Below are 23972 nucleotides of genomic sequence, written 5' to 3'. Positions count from 1 at the left end.
GGTTCTTCTTCAAAGCCCTCAAACGGCGAGTCGTTATCATCAATATATCCCTCAAATGGTGTTGGTAGAATTTCGCACGAATCATTCGATTCGGATTCACTGCTGTCATCATATTCCGATTCGATCAAGCTTGCATATAGTTTTTTTGTTTCGGTCTTCATCTTTTCTTTATCCATAGCCCATTCTTGCCACATTTCGATTGATACGCCGCTTCGTTCTATATCTTGTTGGATGCAGGTTTTCCACGTGTAAGCCGGTCGTCCCATTTTCTTAGGGCCATTTATGTGATATCTAAGAGCTTTTTTTAAAACCCCTTGTTGGCTGACGCGAATGAGATGGCCATAGAAATTTAGTCTATTGACGCGAATTTTATTGTTTACCGTGTGTCCTTCCAAGATTTGTGGGGCTAATTGATCATTATCAGAACTACTCTTGGTCTCCGAGCATAAAGATCTTAGAATCGTTAGCATGGTACTTTCCATTTCTCGTAGTGCATTTCTGTTCTGTTTAAGTATAGTTGCTACTTCCATAGAGTAAGTGCATACTGGGGCGATCAGGCTATGATATAAACGTCGCACCACCTCCCAACTCAATTTGTGCTTCTTCAGAAATCGGCATAGACGATGGAACGCTTTATTAGCTTTTTTAATGCGATCTGCAGTGGTTTCCTTTCTGGATAAGCTGCTTGTGATAACCCCTCCCAGATATGTAAGCTTCGTGACACAGCACAATGAAAATCGTCCATAGACTTTGGTACACGGGGGTGACACGTTGTTCGTAAAGTACGGATCCCGATACAAGATTTTCGTTTTGGTCATATTAATTTCCAGTCCCACAGATTGTAAAAGGGGCTCTAGAATTGCCATCATCCGTTCCACATCTTCTTCACATTCGCATATCAAAAGAATATCATCTGCATATGCTAAAACGCAGGGCAGACGTATCCGTTCCAGATGTTCAAAGTTCAACTCTGGGATAAATTCCTTCAGCGTCATTAAGACATGATGCAGAATCAAAACGAAAAGTGTTGGGCTGATAGGGCAACCTTGCTTGATACCTCTGCCTTTGTTCACTACTGGGGTTCTCTGGTTGAACCACTGTATGGATGTCCTTTCCACCGTACATGCCGTCAATATCCGATTAACCAATGCAGGGTTTACTCCTAGGTCGAGAAGGATGGTGCCCAGTTTGCTGATATCAACCAAATCGAACGCTTGTTTGATGTCAATCGATATCAACAGCGTAGCGGTTCCTTTTCGCCATCGTTCATCCAATATACGGCGCAACACAAACAGTTGATCCGATGCACTACGCGCACGCTGGAATCCCATTTGATATGACATCATCGGTGGCAATTCCGCAGTTAGCCGTTGTAGTAGTATACTAGTGTGTACCTTGTAGATCGATGCGCACAGTGTTATCCGCCTATAGTCGTCGACTGATCGGGGCGTAGATACCTTCGGGATTGGAACCTGCAACGTTGAGAGCCAAGATTCGGGAACTATATTGCTGCGAAACACTTCTGACAATAGTTCTCTAGCGCTTTTTTAGATCTGCGGAGCCATATTTGAACAGCTCAATAGCCAATCCATCCAGTCCTGGTACTGAATTGTTACGCATTTTGAAAAGAATGTTATCAATTTCCTGTTGTGTCGGTGCAGGTCCTGGGCAAGCGCCACGTTCATCCAGTAACATCGGAGAATATGTAGTGGACTCAATTTTCTTTAGTTTGGTACTCCATTCTTGAATACTTATGTACTTCCTTTTGCGACTACAGCTGGTCTGTTTATGTTGCTTGATAAAACGGAAAGTTTGTGACATTTGCGCCAACGGGTTTCCATTCGAAATGGAATCCAAGAATTTTTCAACTTTCTCATGAAAATGATCCTCATATGCCTTTTGTTTCGCTTTCCGGGCCTCAACACACTGTTTTTTCAACTCCACGTTATCCCGGTTTGCCATCAGACGTTGTCGTGCTAAAAAATATTGTTTCGACTTAGCAAGGCGTCGAGGAGTGAGTGGCGATTGAGGTGTTTGTAGGCATCGTTGTGCAGAATTGCGCGTTGCTGTCTCAATTCGCTTCCACTGTGAGTCAACGGTTGCTGATGAATTAGTGGTTTGTAAACAATTATCCAAGACATTTTGGTACTTTTCTCTCGTATCCTCATCGTTCTTAAGCTGGTCTAAATCAAGTTTCATACGCTTAGTAGGGTGGGGAGCGCTTCTTGTTACTGGTGCTGGTTGTATAGGTTTGGCTCGCTTAAGGGTGCACTTTAAAATTTTATGATCGCTAATAATTGATGGGTGAAAATAAGCAACAACATCGGGGCGTGTTACGTGTTCCATATAATGCATTAATACGTGATCGATTTGTGAGAACGTGTGACGGTTGGCCCAAGTGATTTGTACTGATTGTGATTTACTCATTGTGGTATAATCCCGCATACCAAAAGAGTGTAGGAAGGTCTTTAAAGAATGGCCATTTAAATTACTAGATGCGTGCAGAAGATTGTTTGTCGATCATCATCAGTCAGTTCCGCAGAACCTATTCTTGCGTTTAGGTCACCCAGTATCATAACTTTCTGCTGCAGAGATCTAGGTAGAGCAATAATATACCCCGTGAGTATCGCGAACTCATGTGCAGGGACGGACGTTGCATTTCTTATATATGTGGATATTATTACCACCGCTTGTCCAAAAAATTCGCATACATATGAGCATGAATTTGCGCTGATTCTCCGGAAATTGTTATCAATACTCAGTGTGCGGTGTATTAGTATTGCCGTGCCACCTCCCATACGAGCACGCATATCATTATCGTCGTTGACATTGTACCATCTGTAGTGAGCCGTGTCTATCACACATGACGCCATGCGCGTTTCTTGCAATGCTATGATCGCATATCCACTAGCTGCGAAATGTCTATCCAAATCGTGTTGCTTTTGCGGATCAGCTGCACCTCTTACATTCCAGTTGATGACCATGATTTTATTTCCGACGTCGGGAGCAGCAAATTGCGGTAATCCGGAGATTGGTTCAGAACGAGCGGATATTTGTGAGCTTTCAGGTACTGCGTTGCGATTCCAGTTTATAATGTCCTGGAGCGGTTGCTGATATAAGCCTGGAGTTGATTTTGAAATTTCAGTGCCACCCGAACCATGCTCAACTCGCACACTACTACCTATACGATTCATTCTTGGATTCAGCCCTTTATCTGAATCGTTCACTGTATGTGTGTATTCCGCTTCACCATCATGTCCATCATGTCTAATCTTATCTTCCCTGCAAGTATTTCCTGTACCAAATAACGTTATGTTGTCACCAGGGTTCACTTCTCTAGTAACTGTTGTAAGGTTCCCGTCCCGATGTTACGATTTTCCTCCGCTCCGTTTGTCGATAGTATTTCTGCTGTAGCGTCATTCCGCAGTAACTGCACAACGCTGTCATAATGAGATCGCTCCACACTTTTTGATGTTCGCCCACCAATCCGATACGCGACACGTAGGGTTCGGTTGGCTGCTCCGCTTTCATTGAAGCTAATCCTGGCTCCTTGTTCGCAATATACATCAATCCTGCAATTGTATATTTCAGTCATTGCTGTGATAGACTCCTCGCCTCCCCATTCTTTTCCATTACCCAATCGAGATAAGAAATCTGACAGTCCTTGATTAGCATCTCCGTAATCCAATCCTGCAGCGTACGTCAGACTGGGTGCATATCTTTCAAGGTTTTCTCTTATATGATTTTCTATACGTTTCCGTATATCTAGCGTGGCATCTCTATGTTCTTTTGAGTTTATTTCCATTCTGTGGTATTGGTGAACCAATGCTGCGAACAAACAATGTCCATCGCCCGGTATGACACGTACCGAAACCGCTCCACCATTGTAGCGCATAATCTCCATCTCGAACCTAATCGGGCAAGCATGATAACATGTTGACATAATTCAGTCATACTTAATATTTCAACAGAATCATAAAGAAAAAAAACATAACAGTGATGACTAGATGTGCATTTACCTACCAGTGTTAACTATGTATATTGCTAAATATATAGTAATAGCTGACCACTGTACCGCCGAAATAAGTTTGTAATTATTCAAGAACGCCTCAATTATTCTGTTTTTCAACTATTTTCACTTTACTTCAAATATATAATAATCTCCTAAACCACATGCCACAATGCTATGCTAACTTTAAGAGGGAATTAAAAACAGTGCTTGCAAACTCTCTTCGAAATGCGTTACATACAGTGCAAATCGACACCCGTACGCTGCATGGGTTTACATGCTAAATATTTTCTACCGCAGCTGACGTTTCACACTTACTCGGTACATCACTATGCTACTTTGAGGACAAAGAGCCGTGCCGGCACGATGTGTTCAAAATGCATCATACACTGTGTGACGATTCGACACTTGCACGCTGCAAATATTTCCTATCACAACTTGCTTTTTACACTCATACTCATATAGATAATCGAAGATAAAAACGTATAGATTTGATTAGAAGATAATAGAGTATAAATAAATGAATAAAATAAAACATAATAGATAAATAAAACGGTGGTTTGGTCCACGTGTGAGGAACATTTCTCAAAACTGGTGTCTTTAGCCTAAATGACTAAGGGCATCCCCATCGGCGCGCCCCCATACCCGCGTGAATAAACACAACAGCCGCGATATACACAGCCGCCATAACAACTCAAATGGTAGCGCACCGCTAAGGATGCCCCAAGAAGAATCTTCCCCACATAGGAGATAGCCAAAGTAGTCTTAATACATGTAGAATGAATAAATAAATTAAAAAGAAAGAAAAAAAAATTAATAAATAAAATAAAATAAAAAACAATAATAATAACAAATATGACTAACTCTTTTCATCTCCCACTCCCATCCGCCACTCGGGAGTACGCGCCCTATAGGCTAGCCACCAAGCCCAGGGTACACCGTAATCATTATTATTATATATTTTATATTATATATACTATCCTCAGTTTCGCTGATGACTACGGATTCCTCGAACATAACAAAAGATGGGAGTATGAATAAATAATGATATACATAAAAACACTGCGACGTAATTTTAGCCGTAATTTTAACCGACGTAATTTAGCCGTAATTTTAATAATGTTAGTTATTTTATTTTTTTATTTTTTTTTTAGGGAGATATTTTTCCAACTTTTTGAATTTTTGACACCAAAATTGAATTTTCCAGAAAAAAAATCAACCTGATATGGATTTTCTGCTTTTTATATGAACATTTTGGGTTTTGTCCGACTTTTGTTCGGAGACCCGCCACTGTGCGACGCCAAGAGTTTTGTTTGTGAACACGCAAAAAAAAAAGTTTAGTTTTCGTTCGTGCGCGCATTTTTATAATTTTGAATGAAATATCAACGTCGCAGCACTAAATCGAAATCGCGACTTTAAATATCCTTACGTGGGATGTAATGCGCTATACAGCGTACTATTTGCGACGTAAGGTACAATGTATAATGTGCGGCATGCGAGTAAAATCAATTGTCGCCAGTCGACAACTACAATTTTCAACTAAATGGATTATATAAAATAAGTGAGAACAGAGGTTTCGAAACCTCTTGTGTTTTCTTCACCGCTGGCATCACCAATTTTCCCATTTTTGAACAAAGTTGAACTAAGATCGAACAATAATCGGGGTCAACTATTCGATTATTCAATAATCGAAAAGTCAGTTATTCGATTAAAAATTAATCGAATATTTCCGCAAATAATCGATTAACTCGATTAATCGAGAAGTAATCGGACATCACTAGTTCCGCCAGCTACACTCAAAATATTTTTCACATTATTGTTACGTGAAATTTCCTGTACTTATTCATTTTCTGTCATTTTACATGATTTATGTGACAAACATAACATCTACGTGAAAATCATATGCATACTATGTTTTATCACGTAGTATCTACGTAAACTTGGCAACGTCAAACAGAATGTCATAGAAGAAGTATCGCGTGAACTCTCTATGTGAAAATACACAGAAATCAAGCTGTTGTCTAATTCAGTCTCTGACAATAAAATAGAATTTCTCTACGGCTTGCCAATAGTGAGCTATCGAAAAACCGTACGAATTTGACATCGAGCCTTGAGCTTACAGGTTTCACACAGATTTAGTTCAAAGGTCGAGGAATTTCCTATACATAAACAGTTGCAGCTTACACTAGTTATCGCCGGCAAATGTCGTAATATTTGTCCGGTTTTTATGTCGTTTGATTCATTTACGAATCGCCGATTTTGCATGGCCGTGCGATTTATCAAGCAACATATTTCTATAATTTCTAAAAACTATTTGCCGTCTTTTAAGAATTGGGGAAACAAAATTTGGAATTTTACGTTGTATCAAACGTAGTACATGCAGATAATCGAATGCTTTCCATTTTACCGGTAGTTGATGCTGTATAAGATTCATAGGATAAATCATCTCACCAGATCATGATGAACTCAAATGACAATCACGTAAAATCTACGTGAAAATGACAGTGGAAAATATTCACATAACTTTTCCGGTAATATTGACGTGAAAATTATTCTAAGTGTAGAATAATCACCGAGGCAAATATCTTAAATACCAATATAGTTCACTTAGGTGAAATTATGAAGACAAATTGAAAATGACAGAAGCGTTAGTCACCTTTTCGACCGCTAGGTGCGCCACTTCTGATTTTGTTCTACACGACATGCGAAAAAGAGTAACTTTTGACAATAATATTACCCTAATGGGTACACTGAAAAAAATGCACATATTATTGTGAAGTGGATTCGGCCGAATATTTTATAATAAAGTTCGAGGCCAGTTCGAGGTTCAGAGGCCAGAAATTGTCTCTAAATGCCATTTTAAAATCCAAGATGGCGACTTACGGTTTCTGAAAAATAGCCTGAATTGACCAAATACCACCCAATATGAGAATCACCGGATCCAGAATGATACAAGAAGCTAAAAATTTAACTCAGACACCAGTTTGAATTGTAAAATGGCAACTTCTGGGAAACAACGGAAATAACCGAATACTACTACATATGGATATGTCTGTAATCGAAATGATGTAACGAAGCCAAGCATTGACCCTGGACACCATTTTGAATTCGAAGATGACCACTTTCAGTTTCTGGGAAACAACGAAAATAACTGAATACCATGCAATATGAGTGTTTCCGGAATAGAGGTGATGTACTAAAGACAAAAGTCGAGTATGCTGTCATTCCGATAAAACCAATAATTTCAAACGATATAAACAAATAGCAAGAAATCAATGAATTTGGAATGTTGAAAATTATTAAATTAAACACAAAAATAGGCGGGACGAAGTTTGCCGGGCCAGCTAGTAAATACATAAATATGCTGGTGAAGGCAAAGCTCCAAGTGATGAATACGAAGATTAGAACTCGAGAGCAAAAAATTCGGAGGGATGAAAAAAACAAAAAAAAACTTTCAAAACGAAGAAAACTGAACATTAAATAATAGTTCTTGCATAAAAGTTGTTATCACTAATTATGTTTGTTTTGTTAAATATCTTTTATATATAATGAAATAAAGCATTCGTTGTCTTGCTTTCGTTTCGAACAGACGCAAATTGTTTTACTCCGGTTGATTCGAAATATAACAATACGGCACACGAGTTGTCGTTCGACGGGTATTGTTTTATCGGTTCGTTCTTGTGCAGTGCCCTGTGCGACAACAATAGCCTGCAGTTTATCAGCAGAAGCATCTTTTGCGCACTGGCAGGCTACTCCGCCAGTGGCCGGTCCGGTCACGCAGCTGGAATCATAGCAGCAAAAACATTCCCTCGCACCGCTGGTACCCCGCTAGCATCACGGATCTCCATACGGCCGAGTGAGTGGATTCAACTGCAAGTCTCATCTACAAGGCCGCGCGCAAATAATACCACCGTGATACAACACAGAACGGGATCATTCGATGCCGGCATTGTTTGTTTTGCTGAGACACTCTTCCTGATTGATCCAACTAGCAGCCATCAGGCAAAAGACCGTGTAGGCAAAAGACCTAGACGTTCGGTGAAGTATTCGCTTTAAAATTATAATTTTTATTTTTATTATTATTATTATTATAATTGTTATTATTATTATTATAATTATTATTATTATTTTTCGTCCCCAATACGATTGTCTTTTTTTTCATTTGATCCATCTTAACTTGAAAAATTGTTTTTTTTTTTATTTAATACCAATTATTTGATCCCCCGTATATTCGGATAATTATCGTTTGTGTGCGATAGAGCGTAACGCTCCCGCAAAAATGGACAACAACCAGATGGAACTATTCCTGGATGTGGAAACAAATGGGGAAGAGATTGAAATCTCCCCCTGCAGTTCCCCCCTGCCTTCCCCTGTACCATCCCCGCTACCTAGCCCTGTACCAAGGGTACCTGAAATACGGGTGAAAGCTTACCCAGATGCTTCGAAAGGTCCGTTCATAGTTTTTTTCAGGCCCATTAAGAAGCCTCTTAATATAATACAAATCGGCAAGGACCTGACAAAACAGTTTTCGGATGTAACCGAAATTATTAAGGTTAGACCGAACAAACTGCGAATTGTCGTGAGTAGCTTGAAGCAAGCAAATGCAATTGCTAGCTACGAGCTCTTCACGAGAGAGTACCGCGTGTACATCCCTGCCAAGGACGTGGAGATCGACGGTGTGGTTACCGAAGGAAACCTCACGGTCGATGACATTTTGCGTCACGGGGTTGGCTGCTTCAAGAACCCCCTGATTCAAAATGTAAAGATACTGGATGTCAAGCAATTGCATTCAGTATCCATCGAAGAAGGGAAGAAGAAATTCCTCCCTTCGGATTCCTTCCGTGTAACATTCGCCGGATCTGCACTGCCGAACTACATCTCTTTGGACAGGGTTCGTCTGCCTGTACGCCTGTTCGTACTGCGGGTCATGCATTGCCAAAACTGTAAGCAGTTAGGTCATACAGCCACCCACTGCTGCAACAAGGCACGCTGCAGCAAGTGCGGAGGCAATCATGCTGAGACCGCTTGCAGTGAGGATACTGAAAAGTGTCTTTACTGTGAAGGAACTCGGCATGACCTTTCGGCGTGTCCCGCGTACAAACAGCGCGAGGAAAAAATCAAGCGTTCCCTCAAGGAACGATCAAAGCGCTCTTTTGCAGAAATGCTTAAGAGGGCTGAGCCACCCTCGACAGGAAACATCTTTTCCTTTTTGCCAACCGATGAGGTTACATCTGACGATCCCGTTGAAGGGTGTTCTTATGCCATGCCAGAAGGATCTAAGAAGAGGAGAATGCTTAACTCTCCTAATCTTTCTCGCAAAGGTCGTAAGATAACCCCTAGCGGAATGACCAATAAGCCAACACAAAAAGGAAATAGTGGAAAAAACCGAAGCAAGTACCTCCTGGTTTTAATTTCAATTCAAACCAGGAGTACCCACCGCTTCCTGGGGCACCAAAAACCTCTCGTGCACCCTTTGCTCAATCAGAAAATAGAAAAGAAACAGGGTTTATAAATTTCTCTGATATTGTGGATTGGATATTTAAAACGTTCAACATACCAGATCCCCTTCAAAATATTCTTCTTGCCCTCCTCCCCACAGTGAAAACCTTTTTGAAGCAAAACCTTTTTGAAGTGAAAACCTTTTTGAAGCAACTAGCAGCAACTTGGCCCCTCATTTCAGCTATGATATCTTTCGATGACTAATACGTCGAAGGAGGTAAGGAATTTTATAACTGTATTACAGTGGAATTGCAGAAGTATCATCCCCAAATTCGATCTATTTTCTCATTTGATAAACACAAACAATTGTGACGCGTTTGCGCTCTGTGAAACTTTTCTCAATTCAAACGATCAACTTAATTTTCACGATTTTAACATTATTCGTCGAGATCGAGACTCACACGGAGGAGGGGTACTTTTAGGGATCAAAAAGTGCTATTCTTTTTTTAGAATCGACCTCCCCTCGATCTCAAATATTGAAGTCGTTGCCATTCAAACGAATATGAATGGAAAAGACCTATGCCTTGCTTCGATATATATTCCCCCGTCTGCGCGGATAGAACAGAGGCAACTTACTGATATAGCTTCCTGCGTTGCTTCCTGCGCCTTTTTTGATATTGGGAGATTTTAACTCTCACTGTTCGCTATGGGGGTCGCTGTACGACGACAACCGATCTTCTTTAATCTTTTTTTTTTTATTCTCGCTTATTTTCCGTCGGTCTAGCTCCGCCACTGTTGTGGCCAATCACCGACGCCCAGGGAGGCGACTCCACACCCAGGACCCTAACTCACGACCCGTTAATTAACGGACCGGCGCCAACGGCTTTACTTCCTCATGCGATGGAAGGCGTGATCCCAGAGATTTTTCGCCTCAGAAAATCTCCCGGTGTCGGCTAGGATTGAATCTAGACCAGTTTGGTTGGTTGTGAGTGGATCACGCCACCTCACAACCATCGACACCTATGTCGGCGGTGGGATTCGAACCCAGGCATCGAGCGTGGTTGGCTGAGACGTTACCAACCACACTAGGCCCCCGCTGGTCTTCTTTAATCTGTAACTTAATCGACGACTTCAATATGACACTTTTGAATACTGTCATATTGAAGTTTTGAATACTGGGGAAGCGACACGTGTACCTAATCCTCCAGCACGTGAAAGCGTGCTTGACCTATCCCTCTGCTCGACATCACTAGCGTTAGATTGCCAGTGGAAAGTAATCAATGATCCCCACGGTAGTGATCATCTTCCAATCGTTATTTCAATTGCTAATGGTTCAACTCCCCCGGATCCAATCAATATCTCATACGACCTTACACGTAATATTGATTGGAAGTCTTATGAGACGATTATTGTGGAATCCATCGAGACTTACGAGGAACTTCCTCCGGAGGAAGAATACGCGCTCCTTTCTGGCTTGATCATCGACGCCGCGACTCAAGCTCAGACGAAACCGATACCCGGGGTAACGATTAGACGGCGCCCTCCTACCAAATGGTGGGACAAAGAGTGCTCTGAACTGTACGCACGAAGGTCCTCGGCGTATAAGGACTACCGAAAGTACGGCTCTGTTAAGCTGCTTCGAAGGTACGAGGTACTCGACAGGCAGATGAAGAGCTTGATGAAAGCGAAAAAACGCGGATACTGGCGGCGGTTTGTAAACGCGTTGTCGACTCTGTACCGGAACAGAAAACCTTTCGCGACGCGTTATTAGTAACTACGGAAGAGCCTCCATTTTCGATGTTGGAATTTTAATGGCTCTCCTGTCGTGCAACAATAAGGCTCAAGGGTTAGATAGAATAAAATTCAACCTGTTGAAGAATCTACCCGACTCTGCAAAAAGACGCTTGTTGAATTTGTTCAACAAGATTCTCGAGCTAAATATTGTTCCGCACGACTGGAGGGAGGTAAAAGTCATTGCTATTCGGAAACCCGAGAAACCTGCCTCTGATCACAATTCATATAGGCCGATTGCGATGCTCTCTCGCCTCCGGAAATTAATGGGGAAAATGATCCTCTTACCGTTAGACAAATGGGTCGAAACAAACGGTTTACTTTCAGATACTCAATTTGGCTTTCGCCGGGGCAAAGGGACGAACGATTGCCAAGCGTTGCTTTCTACTGAAATTCAACTCGCATGTGCTCGAAAAGAGCAAATGGCTTCTGCGTTCTTGGATATTAAGGGGGCTTTTGACTCTGTCTCTGTAGAAGTTTTAAGCGCAAAACTTCAATCGCAGGGACTTTCACCAAATTTGAATAACTTTTTGCTCAATTTGTTGTCAGAAAAGCATATGTATTTCTCACATGGCGATTCGACAACTTCCCGAATAAGTTACATGGGCCCTCCCTTAGGGCTCATGTTTAAGTCCTCTCTTATATAATTTTGACGTCAATGACATCGATGAATGTCTTGCAAATTCATGCACGCTACGGCAACTTGCAGACGATAGCGTTGTATCCATTACTGGTAGCGAGGCTAGCGATCTGCAAGGACCATTGCAAGATACCTTGGACAATTTGTCTGAATGGGCTCTTAAGCTGGGTATCGAATTCTCTCCGGAGAAAACTGAGCTGGTCGTTTTTTCTAGGAAGCATAACCCAGCTCAGCTGGGTTATCCTACTAACGGGTAAAACGATCTCTCAGGTTTTAGTCGCTAAATATCTCGGGGTCTGGTTCGACTCTAAATGCATTTGGGCTTGTCATATTAGGTATCTAACACGAAAATGCCAACAGAGGATTAATTTTCTTCGTACGATTACCGGAACCTGGTGGGGAGCCCACCCAGGAGACCTTCTAAGGCTTTACCAAACAACGATATTGTCTGTAATTGAGTACGGGTGTTTCTGCTTCCGCTCCGCAGCAAACACACATTTGATCAAACTGGAGCGAATACAATATCGTTGTTGGCGTATTGCCTTGGGCTGCATGCAGTCGACCCATACGATGAGTCTTGAAGTGCTAGCAGGTATTCTCCCGTTGAAACATCGCTTTTGGAATCTCTCTTACCGGTTGCTAATCTGATGCACAGTTATGAACCCATTAGTAATTGAAAATTTCGAGAGGTTTGTCGACCTTCAATCTCAATCCAGATTTATTACTTTATATTTTGACTATATGGCTCAAGATAATAACCCTTCTTCATACGTGTCCTCCAATGTCGCACTTTTAGGTACTTCTGACAATGCTATATTCTTCGACACCACCATGAAAACAGACATTATTGGTATCCCGGATCAATTGCGACCACAAGAGATCCCTAAGATTTTTTCCAATAAGTTTAAACATGTTAGTTATAATAAAAGGTTTTACACTGACGGATCTAATCTAGATGAGTCCACTGGCTTCGGTGTTTATCATGAAAATTTTACCGCCTCTTACAAACTCGATGCTCCGGATGCTTCCGTCTACGTCACAGAACTTGCTGCTATTCAGTACTCTCTTGGGATCATCGAAACCCTGCCCATAGACCACTACTTCATCTTCACAGATAGTCTCAGTGCCATTGAGGCTCTGCGATCGATGAAGCCTGTGAAGCACACCCCGTATTTCCTGGGGAAAATACGGCGGTTTTCAAGTGCTTTAACAGATAAAAATTACCGGGTTACCTTAGCGTGGGTCCCTTCTCATTGCTCGATTCCGGGTAATGAAAAGGCTGACTCTTTAGCTAAGGTGGGTGCTATTGATGGCGATATTTATGAAAGACCAATTGCTTATGATGAATTTTATAGCATTTTGCGTCAGAGAACACTCAACAGTTGGCAATTATCATGGAACTCAGATGAACTGGGACGGTGGCTACATTCCATTTTTCCTAAGGTATCGACGAAAGCATGGTTCAAGGGGTTGGATGTAGGTCGGGACTTCATTCGCGTGATGTCCAGACTTATGTCCAATCACTACACGTTAAACACGCATCTCTTTCGTATAGGGCTTGTAGACAGTAATCACTGCGTTTGTGGCGATGGCTACCATGACATCGAGCATGTTGTTTGGTCGTGTACCGAATACTGTGGTGTTAGGTCCGAGCTTATAGATTCCCTTCGGGCCCAAGGAAAACAACCGAACGTACCCGTTAGAGACATTCTGGGAAGCGGTGATCTCCAGTACATGACACAGCTATACGGGCTTATAAAAAATGCTGGAATTAAAATTTGATTTTTCTTATCTATTTGCTAGATTACAATTCCCGTTATAAACTGAATGAAAATGATACACCATGCTGGAGACACTAAATCGAAGACTCGGCATCTTCATGTTCACGCAGACACCTCAGACCAAAACTGTTCAACTGGAACATCACTGCTTAGCCATGTACAAATAAATAAATCCTGTAACTCAATATAGTTAAAATCAAAATTCTAATTCCCCTCCTCTCACCTTAAATCCCCACTAGCTCGTAGTCGGCAGCGAGATATAAAAAATGTGCCTCCCTCTTTTCCCTGCTAATTTAGAATTAAAAAAAATGTACTTGGCTCAGTTAAACATAAATTGTATCGTGCCGTGTCAAATAAACTATTTTAAACATAATAAAATAAAGCTTTTAAACCAATTACAACATTACATGTATCCATACTTAAACTGTTAAATTGATAGAACATTCAAGTATTATCTAAGCTAAAAGTTGCACAACAACCATATACGACTATTGACAACCATTGTGCGGTTTCTCCTTTTATCTTTTCCACGAGGTAATTGAAACATTCATTTGTGGCCTGATTATTGAGCTTGAGCTTGACGGCCGCATATTTCGTAGTTGCTTCCCGTGATGGATCTGAGCTAGTGAAGTTACACAGGGAACCACGTATACAGCAACTTGGGATTAGTTTACCATTTACACGTCGTGGCCTGATTATTTGAATATTTCTTCTTCGTGCCTCGATAAGCTACATCTATTTTATTATCAATATTTAACTCCCGGAATGGCGTTAGTTTTACATACAAACAATATACGCACGAAATCTGCAACATATTTTTTATAAACAAACAATATACGTACGAAATCTGCAACAAGTAATTTTTTTCACATGATTTGAGGTTTTTTCTGTGAAAGTATGAAATTGAGTCAACTAAATCTAAATTTGAGTAAATTCAGTTTCGTGTGTGAAATTGTCGGTCACACGCTCACAGAAATTCAACAACAATGCACAGTGGTACAGTGAGGCAATGTAGGCGGACATAAGTTTTTCGATGCGATTTTGTGGTGTTAGAGTAAATTTTTTTCTAAGAACTTGTTTCTTATATTTAGTCTATTTTTATGTGCAAATGAAAATTAGGGTGGTCCTGAAATCGACTAAATAAAAAAACTAACTTTTTTATTTGCAGAAATAAATGTATGCATTCATCGGCACAGTTGTAGATCAACTAATTTTAAGCAACTTTCGGTATTTCTTCAAAATATTTATACAATATTTGTTCTTTCAAATGATACCAAAATTTATAATTTTATTTGCCCTTAACAGAGACATCAGTATTTTAAAGGGCCTATTTTTAAAATAGAAAGAGTGAAAACTTTTCATCTGTACAATATATCGACAATGTTTTTTCGTCAAAATTGGCGTATTTTTGATTAAAGTTACCGAAGAAAATTTTGTTTATAAATTTGAATTGAAAAAATAGAGCGAAAAGACTGTTTTTGGAAACCAAATTAAATGTCTACAAAAAAGTTTTTTTTACAAAGTTACTTAGAATTAGTTGATCTACAAGTTTGCCAAAGAATGTTTACAATTATTTATGCAAATAAAAACAAGTTAGTTTGTTTTTATTTCGTTGATTTTAGGACCACCCTAAGTTTTATTTGCACATTAATAGAGGACTATGCATAGGCGTAGCCAGGGGGGGCAGGGGGGCCGTTGCCCCCCCCCCCTAAACGTTGACACTGGTGCAGAATTTTGTTTTCAATAATTCTAATAGCACAAAACGACATCTTTAGCCCATAGAAACATCTGTGTAAAGTAACAGCCAGATCAAAAATAATTGATTGAAATGCTTGCGCTATATTGCGTGAAATTGCACAGGTTTTTCAGTTGATTCACCAAGGATATTGCAGCGGCAAAAGTACCGGGCAAATCCGCCTGCATCAACTAGCTTGGAGTATTGGAACCGAGCTGTGACAATTCCTTACCTTGATTCTCTTGTAACCTCACTGGAAACACGGTTCGATGAAGAAAGTGCACCTGCCTACGCGTTGTCCTTGCTCTATCCCGCTAACGTAATACGCATGTCGTTGGAAGAGTAACTTTTTATGAAGTTGACAATTTTGTTGGAGAGGTGAAAGTTTTGTATCAACATTGCAGCAGTATGAGAGCAGATCGTAAGAACTTGGAAGAGTTGGATCTTATAGACCTGCTAGCTAAAGCCCGTTCTTTCTTCCCTGCGACTGAGAAAGCAGTTAATATTGCACTTGTTCTACCATGGAAACATGCACGATTGAACGCTCGTTCAGCACATTACGTCGGGTGAAAACCTGGCTGAGGTCAACAATGTTTGAACAGCGGTTGAGTGCTCTCTGCTTGCTGAGTGTTCATCGGCAGATGGTCAACAACAATCGTGAAAAGACACATGAACCTCTTTCGGAACGTTTGACGTTTGATGCCCAAAGATTTTATTGAGAATATTGACTGTGTCTTCAATCTTCACGTCCTTTAGAAGCTTTGACAGGATGTAATTGAGATAGCGGCTGTGCGAATGGGTGTCCAGCTTCCGGAGAAGTAAACGTACCTTCGCCGCATCATTCAGCTGGCCTGCATCGTTCTCGAAAAGGTTCTAGTAGCGGTTAAACAACAACGTCCGAACGTAACTCTGTTTTCTTCGTCGAAGACAAACTCGATGATGTTCGAAGAGATGGACTCCAAAATCTGCTCCGGGGTTTGATACTGACGCTGCTGCTGATGAACCGCTATCCGCTGTAAAATTTGGGCCATCTTGTGAATCATATCTCGAATTCCCGGTTGCGGCTTGGACAAAGAATAATCAAATTTTCCACTCTGATGTCAAGGACAACTTTTCACTGGTTGCCTTGACGTAAGAATTCTCAAAGACTAGTATTTATTTCTATTTTTCAAAACACACTAAAGTCGCTTTTTACGCAAGGGATACGTGCCCCGTAAAAAAAACGCGTAAATTCCTGAATCCGCGTAAAAAAACGCGTAAATTTCGAAGTCCCCGTAAAAACAACGCGTAAATTTCGAAATCCGCGTAGAAACCCACGTAAAAACAACCGCGTAAAAAGCGACCTTAGTGTACCATTTTTTTTATTTCTAAAATTTTGAAGAGCTTGCCCCCCCCCCCTATTTGAAATTCTGGTTACGCCCATGGGACTATGTATAAGAAACAACTTTTTACAAAAACTATTGCTTTAAACCGCAAACCAAAATCGCAACGAAAAGCTCATGTCCGCCTAAATTGCCTTACTGTACCACTGTGCGATGAGTTTAGTTACCTTTCTCACCACAAGAGGGGGTGTTCCCTGTCTGTCTTCACGGAAATATATGGGAAATTCTAGAGTGAACTATATTGTTATTTTAAGATATTTGCTGGGCACCACACTCGTGCAAACGTACGACGGTGCTCCAGAGAATTTAGAAGCGTTTATAGACGCTGTAAATTTATTCAATGATACTGTGACAAACGATTTTGCCAACGCCACTGCCCCACAAAAAGAGGCGGCTCAACTTACGGTATTACGTTTCGTAAAAACGCGACTGGCGGGTGTTGCTCGCCAAGTGATTACTGATGCTATCAACCTAAAAGGTCTGTTAAATACATTAAAGCAACATTGTGAATCGAAAATTACATCCGATAATTTAACCGCAAAATTAAAAACACTCAAACAGAAAGATTCTACGGAAAATTTCTGTGACAAGATTGAAAAAGTCACGTCACAGCTAAAATCTGTCTACATAAGGGAACAAATTCCAGTAGATAGGGCGCATGCTATGGCCACAAAAAGAGGTGTCGAAGCCCTCATTAATGGTATAAAATACGCAGAAACGAAAACCATCTTGAAATCTGAAGCATTCATCAAGATTGGTGATGCATTACAAAAGGTGCTCGAAAATGACGTTCACGAAAAAGCAAACCAATCCAATTCAAATGCACAAATATTTGTAACAAGAAATTGGCAACAACAAAATTGTGGGGAAAATTCAAGAAATTTTCCAAACGGTCGTGGACAGGGTCGTGGGCATTTTGGACCCAACAGAAGAAATTATAATAATTTCCAAAGAAATGGAAATTATAACCATTTTCGCGGAAACCACCAAGTAAACGGTAATAATACTCACAGAGGATACCATCAAGGTAGAGGATTATATCATCAACGTGGACAATTTGCTCACAGAGGTCAATTCAATCCAAACATGTATCTTGCGCAGCATAACGGTGTGGTTTACCAACCAGTTGCTCAACAAGGAATCCAGCAAATTCCAATTCTACCACCAAACCAACAACATATGCCACAGCCAAATAATGAAAATATCCACCCTTTAGGGGTACAGTTGGGGCAGCATATACAATAAATGTATCTGCCACCAACTACGTCCAGCTTATGGTTGATATGTCGGATGTGAAATTATCATTCATTGTAGATTGCGGATCCGATATATCAGTCGTCAAGTGCGGATTAGTAAACAAAACCCAAATTTACTATCCTAGCCAAAAATGCAATATAGTCGGTATTGGTCATGGAGATGTAAAGACAATGGGTACAACTCAAACAAACGTGAAATTAAATGACTTTAAAATACCACATATGTTTCACATAGTAAAAATGATTTCCCGATTCATACCGATGGAATATTAGGAAGAGATTTCCTAGTAAACCACAAATGTAACATAGATGTCGATATCTCAGCGGATAACAGCAGACGTGGCTGCGTTAGTTTCTTCACAGATCACTTTTAAGTTTGTTTTATTTCAGTTCATATAACACGTTTATTTAGCTTTACACTTGATTGATTTTTTTCTTGATTTTGCAGTTTAATTTCACTTAATTTATTATTATTCCAGTTTACAACTACATTTTTAAATCTTATATTTAACTTTTAACTTTAATTTTAAATTCATGTATTAATTGGCAACGCACTATTAGGGGCTCATTTAGAGTACTGAATACCATCCGTGACGGTGTAGAAGAGAAGGTATTTCACGTGCTGGATCGCTATTTATACCTCGGTCAAATATCTTATAATAACAATATAGTTCACTCTAGAATTTCCCATATATTTCCGTGAAGACAGACAGGGAACACCCTCTCTTGTGGTGAGAAAGGTAACTAAACTCATTGCACAGTGGTACAGTAAGGCAATTTAGGCGGACATAAGCTTTTCGTTGCGATTTTGGTTTGCGGTTTAAAGCCATAGTTTTTGTAAAAAGTTGTTTCTTATACATAGTCCCATGGGCGTAGCCAGAATTTCAAATAGGGGGGGGACAAGCTCTTCAAAATTTTAGAAATAAAAAAAATGGTACACTAAGGTCGCTTTTTACGCGGTTGTTTTTACGTGGGTTTTTTTCGCGGATTTCGAAATTTACGCGTTTTTTTACGCGGATTCCGGAATTTACGCGTTTTTTTTACGGGGCACGTATCCCTTGCGTAAAAAGCGACTTTAGTGTGTTTTGAAAAATAGAAATAAATACTAGTCTTTGAGAATTCTTACGTCAAGGCAACCAGTGAAAAGTTGTCCTTGACATCAGAGTGGAAAATTTGATTATTCTTTGTCCAAGCCGCAACCGGGAATTCGAGATATGATTCACAAGATGGCCCAAATTTTACAGCGGATAGCGGTCCATCAGCAGCAGCGTCAGTATCAAACCCCGGAGCAGATTTTGGAGTCCATCTCTTCAAACATCATCGAGTTTGTCTTCGACGAGGAAAATGGAGTTACGTTCGGACGTTGTTGTTTAACCGCTACTAGAACCTTTTCGAGAACGATGCAGGCCAGCTGAATGATGCGGCGAAGGTACGTTTACTTCTCCGGAAGCTGGACACCCATTCGCACAGCCGCTATCTCAACTACATCCTGTCAAAGCTTCCCAAGGACGTGAAGATTGAAGACACAGTCAATATTCTCAATAAAATCTTCGGGCATCAAACGTCAAACGTTCCGAAAGAGGTTCATGTGTCTTTTCACGATTGTTGTTGACCATCTGCCGATGAACACTCAGCAAGCAGAGAGCACTCAACCGCTGTTCAAACACTGTTGACCTCAGCCAGGTTTTCACCCGACGTAATGTGCTGAACGAGCGTTCAATCGTGCATGTTTCCATGGTAGAACAAGTGCAATATTAACTGCTTTCTCAGTCGCAGGGAAGAAAGAATGGGCTTTAGCTAGCAGGTCTATAAGATCCAACTCTTCCAAGTTCTTACGATCTGCTATCATATTGCTGCAATGTTGATACAAAACTTTCACCTCTCCAACAAAATTGTCAACTTCATAAAAAGTTACTCTTCCAACGACATGCGTATTACGTTAGCGGGATAGAGCAAGGACAACGCGTAGGCAGGTGCACTTTCTTCATCGAACCGTGTTTCCAGTGAGGTTACAAGAGAATCAAGGTAAGGAATTGTCACAGCTCGGTTCCAATACTCCAAGCTAGTTGATGCAGGCGGATTTGCCCGGTACTTTTGCCGCTGCAATATCCTTGGTGAATCAACTGAAAAACCTGTGCAATTTCACGCAATATAGCGCAAGCATTTCAATCAATTATTTTTGATCTGGCTGTTACTTTACACAGATGTTTCTATGGGCTAAAGATGTCGTTTTGTGCTATTAGAATTATTGAAAACAAAATTCTGCACCAGTGTCAACGTTTAGGGGGGGGGGGGGGTAACGGCCCCCTGCCCCCCCCCCCCCTGGCTACGCCTATGCATAGTCCTCTATTAATGTGCAAATAAAACTTAGGGTGGTCCTAAAATCAACGAAATAAAAACAAACTAACTTGTTTTTATTTGCATAAATAATTGTAAACATTCTTTGGCAAACTTGTAGATCAACTAATTCTAAGTAACTTTGTAAAAAAAAACTTTTTTGTAGACATTAAATTTGGTTTCCAAAAACAGTCTTTTCGCTCTATTTTTTCAATTCAAATTTATAAACAAAATTTTCTTCGGTAACTTTAATCAAAAATACGCCAATTTTGACGAAAAAACATTGTCGATATATTGTACAGATGAAAAGTTTTCACTCTTTCTATTTTAAAAATAGGCCCTTTAAAATACTGATGTCTCTGTTAAGGGCAAATAAAATTATAAATTTTGGTATCATTTGAAAGAACAAATATTGTATAAATATTTTGAAGAAATACCGAAAGTTGCTTAAAATTAGTTGATCTACAACTGTGCCGATGAATGCATACATTTATTTCTGCAAATAAAAAAGTTAGTTTTTTTATTTAGTCGATTTCAGGACCACCCTAATTTTCATTTGCACATAAAAATAGACTAAATATAAGAAACAAGTTCTTAGAAAAAAATTTACTCTAACACCACAAAATCGCATCGAAAAACTTATGTCCGCCTACATTGCCTCACTGTACCACTGTGCATTGTTGTTGAATTTCTGTGAGCGTGTGACCGACAATTTCACACACGAAACTGAATTTACTCAAATTTAGATTTAGTTGACTCAATTTCATACTTTCACAGAAAAAACCTCAAATCATGTGAAAAAAATTACTTGTTGCAGATTTCGTACGTATATTGTTTGATTATAAAAAATATGTTGCAGATTTCGTGCGTATATTGTTTGTATGTAAAACTAACGCCATTCCGGGAGTTAAATATTGATAATATAATAGATGTAGCTTACCCAGGCACGAAGAAGAAATATTCAAATAATCAGGCCACGACGTGTAAATGGTAAACTAATCCCAAGTTGCTGTATACGTGGTTCCCTGTGTAACTTCAAGCTCAAGCTCAATAATCAGGCCACAAATGAATGTTTCAATTACCTCGTGGAAAAGATAAAAGGAGAAACCGCACATTGGTTGTCAATAGTCGTATATGGTTGTTGTGCAACTTTTAGTTTAGATAACACTTGAATGTTCTATCAGTTTAACAATTTAAGTATGGATACATGTAATGTTGTAATTGGTTTAAAAGCTTTATTTTATTATATATAAAAGATATTTAACAAAACAAACATAATTAGTGATAACAACTGTTATGCAAGAACTATTATTTAATGTTTAGTTTTCTTCGTTTTGAAAGTAGTTTTTGTTTTTTTCATCCCTCCGAATTTTTTGCTCTCGAGTTCTTATCTTCGTATTCATCACTTGGAGCTTTGCTTTAACCAGCATATTTATGTATTTACTAGCTGACCCGGCAAACTTCGTCCCGCCTATTTTTGTGTTTAATTTAATAATTTTCAACATTCCAAATTCATTGATTTCTTGCTATTTGTTTATATCGTTTGAAATTATTGGTTTTATCGGAATGACAGCATACTCGACTTTTGTCTTTAGTACATCACCTCTATTCCGGAAACACTCATATTGCATGGTATTCAGTTATTTTCGTTGTTTCCCAGAAACTGAAAGTGGTCATCTTCGAATTCAAAATGGTGTCCAGGGTCAATGCTGGGCTGCGTTACATCATTTCGATTACGGACATATCCATATGTAGTAGTATTCGGTTATTTCCGTTGTTTCCCAGAAGTTGCCATTTTACAATTCAAACTGGTGTCTGAGTTAAATTTTTAGCTTCTTGTATCATTCTGGATCCGGTGATTCTCATATTGGGTGGTATTTGGTCGATTCAGGCTATTTTTCAGAAACCGTAAGTCGCCATCTTGGATTTTAAAATGGCATTTGGAGACAATTTCTGGCCTCTGAGCGTCATTCTGGTTAAAGAAACACACATATTAGGTGGTATTTGGTCATTTTCGGCAGTTTTCCAGTCACCGGAAGTCGCCATTTTACAACTCAAAATGTTGTGGGAGGTCGACAAACGTACAAACCGTGGAACACCACCCATGGATTGCCTCACACATAGGCGAACTTTATTATTAGAAAATATTCGGCCGAATCCACTTCACAATAATATGTGCATTTTTTTCAGTGTACCCATTAGGGTAATATTATTGTCAAAAGGTTCTCTTTTTCGCATGTCGTGAAGAACAAAATCAGAAGTGGCGCACCTAGCGGTCGAAAAGGTGACTAACGCTTCTGTCATTTTCAATTTGTCTTCATAATTTCACCTAAGTGAATTATATTGGTATTTAAGATATTTGTGCCCAGTCTAATGTCTTCTTTAGCCATAATTGAATTGATATTCTTTTTTCGGTTTGTTTTCTTTTTTAATTTAGTGTGAAAAATGTAAAGTATTGCAATAGATCTGATACTTAAGCTACTCTTCGTAAATGGTAGTTTTAGCTTTATTAATACCACTATATCGTTATATTTTTGTCGAAAGGCTTTTACTAAAAATGTTAATTCGGAGTCTGTAAACAGCGTTTCGTGATTCATTTATATATCCTTATAAGGATTTTTGAATTTGCTGATATATTTGGAGGGCTTTAATTTTTTTTCTATTCGGAAATTTTTCCTATAAACTCTATGGAGAGCCTTTGCGAAATTGTTTGATATGGTGTTTAATGCTGCTAAGTGACATTCAACATCATATCGAACTTGCTCCATGGAGGATTCATGTCATAATAACTTTTGGAGGGTTCATATAATAATAATTGTGATCGCGCACGGCCCTACGTTGTGTTAATTTTCGCCCTTTGGCACCACGATGGGCAATTAAGGTCCAGGGAGAAGGTTTCTTTCGTGCAGAACGATAGCAACGCACTTGTTCACTTAGCTTACTGTACATTTATTTAAGACGGTACAATTTTTACAACGGGGCAGCGTGACGGCGCTGCCACCGTACGATTATCGACTAACCACTAACGACTAACAGAAAATGAACACTAACGCTGCTGTGGAGAGCGCTTTTATAGGCTGCCTCTCGAGCGGCAGCTTTGTCGAGCCAGAACAAAGCTTAAATAAGCGCGCGCAAATGAGCGTCGCTTGGGCCTCAGCTGGTCACTCACGGATGACAGTAATGCCCAGCTGAGGCGGGAGTTTTGGCGCGAACAAATTGTTATAATAATTTTTAGAGGATTAATTTTATAATATTTTTTTAAAATTGTTGTTGTTGTTACCACTGCTGCTGAAAAAAAGGGCGCGCTCTATCCCGACGCACTCTCCAGGTTGCCGACGCACTCTCCAGGTTGCCGACGCACTCTCCGGGTTGCCGACGCACTCTCCAGGTTGCCGATGCACGCTCCAGGTTGCTTCAGAGTTTGTTGTAAATTGTTTGTTATTTTGTTTTTCGTTTTTTGTTTTTAACGTTCGGGCGATTTTTAAGTTGTTTTTTTTTATCTACACTTGATTAACGTTCGGGAGATTTTTAAGTTGTTTTTTTTTTATCTACACTTGATTAACGTTCGCCACCGATCGGGTGATTTTTATTGCTTGTGCCCT

At 39.9% G+C, this 23972-nt stretch overlaps 1 protein-coding gene across 1 annotated transcript; it reads right to left on the bottom strand.

Moving 5' to 3' along the window:
• Positions 1-3328: 3328 nt before the first annotated feature.
• On the bottom strand, positions 3329-3904 carry LOC129719926 (uncharacterized). Its single transcript, XM_055671338.1, has one exon. It carries the CDS (start codon positions 3902-3904, stop codon positions 3329-3331), a length of 576 nt encoding a protein of 191 aa, XP_055527313.1.
• Between the last annotated feature and the right edge of the window lie 20068 nt (positions 3905-23972).

Source organism: Wyeomyia smithii, chromosome 2, assembly GCF_029784165.1.
Source record: "Wyeomyia smithii strain HCP4-BCI-WySm-NY-G18 chromosome 2, ASM2978416v1, whole genome shotgun sequence".
Classification (NCBI taxonomy): domain Eukaryota; kingdom Metazoa; phylum Arthropoda; class Insecta; order Diptera; family Culicidae; genus Wyeomyia; species Wyeomyia smithii.
Note: the sequence above shows the minus strand (reverse complement) of the source record. Positions and strands in the feature narration are given on the sequence as shown.